General features: G+C 42.9%; 1 protein-coding gene across 1 annotated transcript in view; it reads left to right on the forward strand.

Annotated features, from left to right (window-relative positions):
* Positions 1-468: 468 nt before the first annotated feature.
* Positions 469-9,393, forward strand: part of LOC118420091 — a gene marked incomplete in the record, with an annotated part of 17,634 nt that continues 8,709 nt past the window's right edge. The window contains 2 exon segments of the mRNA XM_035826798.1: positions 469-591; positions 2,084-2,302. Coding sequence (XP_035682691.1) covers positions 472-591; positions 2,084-2,302 — 339 coding nt within the window.

Genomic DNA, 9,393 nt, shown 5'->3' on the forward strand with positions numbered 1-9,393 from the left:
GCAGAGCTGTCATAGCCGTTTATAGCGCACAACTTCTCAGCGTTCATGACGTGCTGAAGAACGATGAGTTGCGTCACTTTGTGTAAAGTAAATGCATTAAGTTTGCGGGAAAAAGACTGTTCGCGGTAGTTCTAAGTTCGCGGTAGCACCACGCACTGTAAAAATGTTCGCGGTGGTTTTAACTTCGCGGTGAATTAGCAACGCAAAACGCGAACATTCTGAAACCACTGTGAACAATTCTGCATTTAACGTTACAGTATTTTTAGATTCTTTTTACGTTAGTTTAGTCGGGCGAATGTTATCAAGAGGGCTGGTTAAGTTTTCGTTGGATGCCATATGTCCCCAACAAGTCTTTATTTCACGTCAAAGCCTGACACGATCCTTACCGACGTCGCTACAAGTTGAACAGCTTAAAGCCAAGAAGAGTTGTACCATTATCAAATTTCCCGCGTTTTTACTTTCAGGTGAGGCATGCCGGGAGATAGTTGTCAGGTAATTAGAGATTCAACATGGCGGACGTACACAACAATCTGGTGGTTGTCACCTAGGAACCTGACGCTGTCTACTTCCCTCGCTTTACTGGATTTACAGGTGAGTTTTAGTATTCTAACTCTTTCGTACTTGGCTTTCAAGGTCAGTGAGGTAACGTTACTTGTTATCATCTAGTAAACTGACGAGACGAGCGACCCCCTTCCTCGGGGGGAAGGGGGTTTGTCAGGGGGACGGAACGTGAAAAGTTGGGACCAGGGAAACAGCAGGGGGTCTGCTGTCCGTGGCAGAATCTCATAACTGCTGAACCACACACGTCATTATTCATCTGTACTTCCATTCATGTGCTGTGAGATGTCTCTGTTCCTTTTTTTTGGGGGGGGGGGGGGAGCACAATTACCTTTTCCCTGGAGGCCAGTTCGCTGCCCCCAGGAGGGGAGAGAATTTTGAAAGTGGATTATTAAGTTCATTTGTATGTAGTTTGGTATGTCCTCTGCTAGTATGGGCAAGATGATGCATGTTGTGTTTTAAACTACGTAGTAATTTTTATATGATTAATTGCCAAATATCAATTACAGGGCTCGAAATACTTTTTTCTGCAGGTAACATTGAAAATTACCAGCACCAGACAAATTTTACCTGCACCGCTCTGAATTTAGGAATCATGAATCATATTGAACCATTTCTATTTTTCTGTTATACTTAAACTTTTTTTTAAAAGTTTATAGGTGGTAACATTCAATACAGCTAATAATAATCCACATACACTTACATCATATGACATTTATGTCTGAAACCCAGTACATGGACCAGTGCAGGTTAGGTGCAGGTAGACACCAGAAATACCTGCACAGCTCCAATTTTACCTGCACTAACCTGCATGTGCAGGTGGTATTTTGAGACCTGAATAAGGCCATGGAATTGATTTAAGGCATGACATCCTCTGGAAACCCCCAAACTGGTGCGGGCATACAGATAAAAAATTCCTCCAAAAAAAAAAAGTTGCCTTCATCATGAAATCTAAGTGGTCAGGGAGGTTAAACAATGACTGAATACAAGGAATATGGTATACGGAAAAATTTTTCATTTCAAGGGAAAGCTAGCTTATGCAAACTCCTTATTTTTCTGAGGGACTGCATTACACTGTTGCAGTATTCTAGCCAGCCGTATTTTTTTTTCCTTCCACTGGTTTTTGAATGGAAATCCTGTGAAAGGTGCGACCATCCTAGAGGGTCCGGGGGTAAGTTGCCCAGGCAAATTTGAAATCTAGACCCTCTGAAATGTTATTTCCTTTATATTTAGGGGTAAATTTTGCTGGTAGGCTCAGCTTGGTTCAAATGATATCTTTATGTGCAGAATTTTGTCTGTCACAGAGGACATAATGCCAACATTTTTGTCAGTTCCCAGCAGCAACATTTTGTCAAAGGATCTAGAATAAATGAATAAAGATAGAATGATGGATGCTGGCTAGAACCCTGCACTGTTGTAACTTCAAGACAATGACTCAATAATGTATCGTTCCATTGTATAATCTGAGAAGAATGTACTACTTGTATCTGACAGAAACCTCCCGATAACTTTTTCTGACATGCAGGCAATCATGGACAATGAATCCACACCGAGCAGGGACACAGGCATGGCCCAGTCTCCAGTGTTAAACCAGGAGTACAGCGATGTGCCCCCGTCCGCCGTGACCAGCTTTCTCACCACGCCTCACTACAACACCATCCGGTCCAGCACCCAGGTGCAGAGTGCCCCGCCCACCCTCCTCAGCTCACCATGGAGCAGGACCATCAACCCAACTCCGCACGTGGTGAGCTCTGCAATCATCATAGCCTCCTTCACTGGCTTTGAATTCTCTGTGGGCCTTGGCGTAAGTTGTTGGGGGGTGGGGACTTTCACAGTGGGGACAGGGTAGGTCGAATTTTAAGGGACTGGTCGATATTTAGCGGGGGGGGAGGGCCGGTCGTCAGAGGGGGGAGGGCCTAGGAGAAAAAATTTGAGCCGGGGGGAGGGCCTAGGAAAAAAAAATTGAGCCGGGGGGAGGGCCTAGGAAAAATTTTTTTTCGGACTACCAGCAAAATTTGTCCCTCAAAATGCCGGAAATTGGCGTTTCAGAGGGTCAAGATTTCAAAATTTCCCCAGGCCTCCACAAGCTTGAGACGCCTCGCACCCGAGGTTCGGCGCCCGACATGGTCTTTGAAAAAAGAAAAAGGCCGGTGGCTCGCCGCTCCACATGTTGAAAATTCGCTCAGTAATATTTCACTGCCGCGCCTTTGACTCTATCTCTGTTTAACACCGCTACAATGTTGTAAAAATATTGATGTTACAGTGTTCATTTACCGTTTTAACGCTTGTATTAATAGAGGTGGGCGGAGAAAATATCAGTCAAATTTGTTTTCCTTTCTTATGAAGCTGGCGCGGCAAAGGCAGGAAGCCGATAAAGTTACCAAAATGCGACGTAAAATATAACGTTACTTCCGGTTTGCAATGCTACCATTCAGTCAAGGTGACAAAATTTAGCGTACTTGCATATCTAGTCAACATCTGCGCACCAACACATGCCGGTATTTTCCTCATATTTTACCACAAAAATGACGTGAAAATGCGTATTTTTTTTCATAATTTGGAACGCTCTGGAAGATGACTTGCGACAAAGTGCCGTCTGTGAAACGGCCGGTGAGACTTGTGAATTCAGCTTTCCGCGTTTCATGTCGCTTTCTCTCGCTGTACATCGTCAGCAAACTTGTGTGTTTGGAGATCAAAATCTTTGTCGACAATGTTTAATTTGCTTAGAAGGAAAAAAGACGACTGTCACAGGGCTTGGCGCATCGTGAGGGCTTGGAATATTTTGCTTGGCGCAACGTGATTTTAAACCCACTGCGCTACCTGAAATTTTGCAGACAGGACACCTCTTTCCCCACTACTATATCATAAAATCTTACACAACGTCCTTGTTGTAACCTGTACAGCTAGCAGCGAGTTCTCGGCTTGGGAACTATCATAATTATCAAACGCACGCAGTACAAGACGTGTGCAAGCCGATTCCCACGTAGGACATGCTGTTGTACGTGTCGTTACCATGGCAACAGCCTTGGCTGCAGTCTTTAGATGTACCGATTGGACAGGGCGTGCCACTTTGTGCGTAAAATCGAATTAACTTGCGACCAATCACAGCCCGCAGCGGCGCCAAAAAGGGGGTAAACGTCAATCAAGAAGAAGCGCGAACTATGGGAATAACCCGGGAAACTGCAATGTTTGGGACTTGACAACATACACAAGTCTCGCCAAGGCGTCGACTTGTCAAGTAGAAGTGGATGACGCGGAAACTATTGCTTCTACTACAAGTGTTGAGGGACAAGGAGAAGGGGCAGCGGTGGAGTCAGGGCTGGCAAAGATCGCGAGGAAACGATGTCGGAGCCGCGGTGGACGGCTCGAGCCTCTCAAATCAAAGAAAAATGGCGCAAGAGGCGGCAGTGTCTTTGTCACGTCGGAGACGAGTGGTGTGTGACGTCTGTTTACAGTTTGCACCATGAGGAAAACATCCTTAAACCATTCCTTTGTCGATAGTTTTAAAACTATGAAAATCGGAAGCTTGACAGTTCATGAGTCCTGTGATACAGGCACAGCTACTGAGAAAAGAATCTGAACTAACGTGTCAAAAAATAAATGAATTCCCGTCAAAATGCCTTAAATCGTACAGGTTCCGGGTGATTCCGATCGGAGTTTGCAGGCATTGCAAATTAGAATCGTGAATAAAAGTGAATGTTACCGAAGAAATAGTATCATAATTCTTTGTCATGCTTGTTCATGTGCCAGTACACCTAGAACACCAGTACAAATGGCCTTTTGATTTAGAACTTTTCTTACGCGCTAATATGTTGCTGCAACATCGAGCGGGCGTGCCACTTTGTAAATATTTTTTTTTCAAATCATCGCAATATCCCTACTATGTGCAGGCCCATTCCGTCATTTTTGACCGACAAAATGGATGTACAAAAAAAGCGTGGCATTTTTAAAAGATCTCCCGAGTAGAAGTCTGCGTTCGAACGCCCCGGGAGAGGTAGAGACCAGAGTCTGGGTAGAGACTGAAGGCGACCGGTCGACCTCGGCCCGCCGTGGGAAAATCGTCCTTACGCTTCGGCGCCCCCCTCCCCACTACAGTTTTGGTTAGTCGCATCGTGCTGACGTTTTTGTTGGCATTTTCCCCCGAGTCACAGTCAGTTATTGCCACCACAGAACCAACAAGTCCCAAAGGTATGTATATTATTTGAAAATAGTCTCCGACAAGCTAATCTACTAGCTGAAATCCAGGTACAAAATACTTTTGCAGTGTTGTTTGGACTAGTAGAGTGGCATCATTTATGAATATCAAAAGAATAAAGTAGCCTCCATGAAGAATATATTTATGGGCTCCGAGCCATTCAATTTCCCTTTTTTCCTAGGGGTAAGAGATCGGCTTCGCGATTAAAAACGGAAAACCAGTATCAGTATGGCGTAAAGGATATTTCCAAGCGGGAGCGCGGTGATTTATTTGCGTCTTGAATATTTTTCAAATTTAATAGGAGGGGGGAGGGCCTAGGAAAAATATTTTGACTTGGGGGGAGGGCCTAGGAAAAAAATTTTGACCGGGGGGGAGGGCCTAGGAAAAATTTTTTGACCCGACCCTCTGACGACCGGCCCTCCCCCCCCGCTAAATATCGACCAGTCCCTAACTGGGAATACACCGGGAAAGGAATTTATGCCACTGGCCAGGAAGCTTGTAGCCAAATCCCCCAAACAACTTTTGCCAAGGCCCGCAGAGAGGCCAGTGAAGGAGGCTACAATCGTGATTGGAATGAGAAAGTTCTATGATTCAAACATTTTCCACAATAAGAACTTCATGAATGCAACATATGAAATTCATACTTGGTGGATCACTTACAGATACCATTTATGCATATATGGATCTAATTTGCAGAATAAGTGCTAAATTGGCATAATTCATCTGAGAGGTAACTAAGTGGTAGGAATTTCACACTTTTGAGATATGTGAGTTAAAAGTGTAGATATACAGGCATGAAGGATGTAAATGTGGAAATCATTTGCATAATTGAACTATTTTATGGAGATGTGTCCAGATATTTCTGTAATGATAGATGCAGTTTTAAATGTTACCTTCAAAACTCACTCTGGTATGTCTGGTTTTAATTTGTAACATAAAAGAAGATTTTGAGGCAACATAGTGTATAGTTTTCTTAAGGCCACACCAATTTTATTTGTTGTTTCTCGGATTTTTTCAGAAAAAAATGGGGTCGGTCTCACTCACTCACTCACTCACTCACTCCCCGGTTTAACGTCTGTTGTTCCCCATCCTGTGGGGGTTGGACGTGCTTGCACGTTGATGAGGGGGCCTGATGGTCTGTTGAAAAAAAAAACTTTTCAAAGAGTCGGGGGTAGGAGAGATTGGACAGGAAAACCTAAACTTTCAACATTTAGGGGGTCCCTGGTAGCAAAGTTCAAAGTTTGAAGAAAAATGATAAACGTACTGTCCTAAATAGGCACGTACAGCTAAGTAGGAATTTGAGGCCCATAGTTAATTTGAGAAAGGAGAGACAGTGAAATTTTGTCAACACGAGGTTTGGCCATCAATTTGAAAGTTTTTTGTTCTTTTTCAAATCAAAGAAAATGGGGTCGGGAAATCCGAGAAAAAGCAAATAAAATTCGCATGGCCTAATAGTAATTTGTACTTTCAATCATTCATCAACAGTTTTTTCTCCTTTCTTATTTACTAGTAGTCTTGTCATTAAGAATCCAGAGAGAAGATGTCCAGTTTTTGTAGCCTTATCTAAAAATTGGCCCACTGAAAGCCCCCTAAGTTCAGAATTCCTTTGCTGATACATATTGATAATCAGGAGTTTACCAGGTGAGATGAAGATGAGATATGAGATGTGCACATCACAAGTCCCAGGTAGAGCTCCTGTCTTCATTGGTGCATCAGAATCCAGGCCAGGTACATCATGTCTGAGAGCAGCGTATTGATCTGACCTTTTGCAAATGGCAGGTCTTAATGCAACAGCAAACCTGCTTCTGGGAATATCCCACTTCCACACGTGCCTCATTACCATAATCCTGCAGCCTGTCCCACTGGCTAGACTTTCCTCTGTTTACATAAGCTGAGCTGAAATGAAAGGATTCCGTCTGAAAATAACTGGTGATAAGGTTGAGAAAAACAATCATTATGTAATTACCACCAATTGTATATGAATACATGCAACACTGTAACTTGTGTAAGAAAACTGTTGAATGTTGTTTAATTGTTGTATGATTGATAGTGCAAAGTGGAGGTAACAGGAAACATTTTGCCTAGCCTCTACCAAATGAAGATTTTACTTTTACTTTTAATTATTCATTTTACCAGGAACATACAACTCAGGTCAGACTAGACCTGCTTTTCATGCAATCCTGGGCATACATAGAAACAACACAATGACAATACAGGCATATTTCAGTAACAACATTACATAGCTGTAAAAATAGCATTACTAAGCAATTAGGTATAAGTCATTTGGCGCTTAAATGTCCTGACTTCATCAGGCTACGTGATTGAAGAGGCAGCTTGTTCCACAGCTGCACGCCGTAGTACTGCAGACTGCCACGAAATGACGTCACTCTGACATGTGGCAACTGAAGCATGTGGGGGTCGTAGTCCCGTAACCGTGTGGTCGCTGCACGTGTGTTGACCCTTAGGGTCGGGGGTGACATCCATCGGAATAATGTAGACATATAGATGGTGCCCTTCTCCGGACTGACAAGATACATTTGATGTATGATCTATGACACATATCGGTAGAGCTAGTCCTTTAAAGTGTTTAACGTTTTGTTATCAATACGATAAGGTAAATGTATAGATAAACAAAGAAAAAAGATGTTTATATCTATCCATCCATTGTGATTTCTCACATCACAATAGTAATTCTTTACTTGTTTCTGGCATTTAACTTATCCATAGATAACCTTGCCTGAATGCTGTGAAGGTGACCTTGAAAGCATTGACCTACTTTCTATGGCATTTAAAAGTCTTAAATCGTATCGCTTGCCCCCGGGGTTGTCTGATCTAATTACTCGACACCAGATAGGCCTCCACGGAGCGAATCCTGGCCAAGAGTTCCTTGATCTTCACATAGATATGAGAGTGGATCAATATTATAATGAATGAATAAATATATAAGATACTGTGTTAGCATTCAAAAAGTATTGAAAAGCATTACCGCCTATTGTAACCACCTACTAGTATGTTCAGGGAGGCAGTACTAGACACTTTTATTGCTGTCAGGGATGTGCATTGGAGCTTGATGGTATCCTGCCTGTACAATCTCAGGATGAGATAATAGATAACTGTCTATATCAGTTACAGTCATAGACTATCTGCACGGAGCATCTTTGATCATAAACTCTCAGCATGGATGACATGTACACATGTATGGTGATGTACACATGTATGGTGATGTACACATGTATGGGTGACATGTACACATGTATGGGTGACATGTACACATGATGATGATGATGATGATGAATGGTTTATTGGTAAAAAAAATCACTCGCAGCCTGTTTGGCTGAATTGCGGATTTCGTACAAATAATTTTGTCCAGCCAGAGCTAATTCTAGAAATATTAAAACATCTATAACATCAATTATATCTTAAACATTTAAATAACGATGTATGGTGATGTACACATGTATGGTGATGTAGATCTAGTGTTGCCAACATTTCAGTACCAAGGCCATGTCTGCCATATACGCAACTATTCATCTAGCTACTTGTTGGTACTTATTCTCAGTTAATGACTTATTCAACAAAACTGGTTGGGTTTTATATTGAAATCATGATGAATACCATGTCAGTGGGCAAGATTGCTTTACTAGGTTTGTTCTGTCTTGAACATATGACAAAAGAAGAAATAATTTGCCTATCCTAACATTTCTTTTACTTTACAGGCAGATATAGCCTGGGTACCATCCGGATAGTAGTTCGCTCCTATGTTCGCTTCTGCTATCCATCTGGAGACATGCACAATCAAACCGTTTGGTGGTAAAATCAGTTAATGAGCGAATCAAGGAATGGGTTCTAGAGCACTCGTTCGATGACAACAGGACAAAGGGCTTGTCCGGTGTTGGAACACCGGTTCGAACGAGCGCTTGAACCCATTCCATAATTCGGTCATGTGTAGGGACCAATCAGCGCCTGCTTCCAAAATTTGGAGGATTCCAGACGCTAAGATGGTCCGCGTTCCCAGACGGAAACACAGAGAAGCGACTGTATATAGTGTATAATGAATGTCAGAGCTAGATGCGACTGTATATAGTATATAATGAACGCCGGAGCGAACTGCTTTCCGGATGGTACCCAGGCTAAGGCAGATATGCTTTATTGCAAGTTGTTGCTTTGATTGATTGCAGTGTGCTTCGGTGGTGATGACTATTCCTTGCATGTCTTGAAAGGGATCGTTGCTGGAACATATGCTAAAAAGCCTACAGTGTGTTCTTTTCTGTCCGGAAAGAAAAACTATTCTCTGAATCAGTAACATATTTTTGTCATCAGAAACTACCTGTTCCAGTGCAATGGCCTGCCACCTCTGTATGCCCCTGTTGAGGCTCTTCCTTGATCTGTGTGATCACCTGTGGCCACAAACACCAGATTTCCTGCCTCTGTACGGGCCTCGCCATCTCAGCCTTTGTTGAGGACGTACTGTGTACTCTGCGTCTCATCCACTGGACAACGATTGTTTGCAAACACAAAAATAACCTGCTGCGTAACGAAAAGAGGCAGTGCTCCTGAATTTGTGCGCAAGAGGTCACTGTTGGTCATACGTGCATTGCCATGGAATCCTGCACTGCGGGTGTCCCGCGATACTGTAAACA

This window comes from Branchiostoma floridae, chromosome 1 (genome assembly GCF_000003815.2).
Source record: "Branchiostoma floridae strain S238N-H82 chromosome 1, Bfl_VNyyK, whole genome shotgun sequence".
NCBI lineage: Eukaryota > Metazoa > Chordata > Leptocardii > Amphioxiformes > Branchiostomatidae > Branchiostoma > Branchiostoma floridae.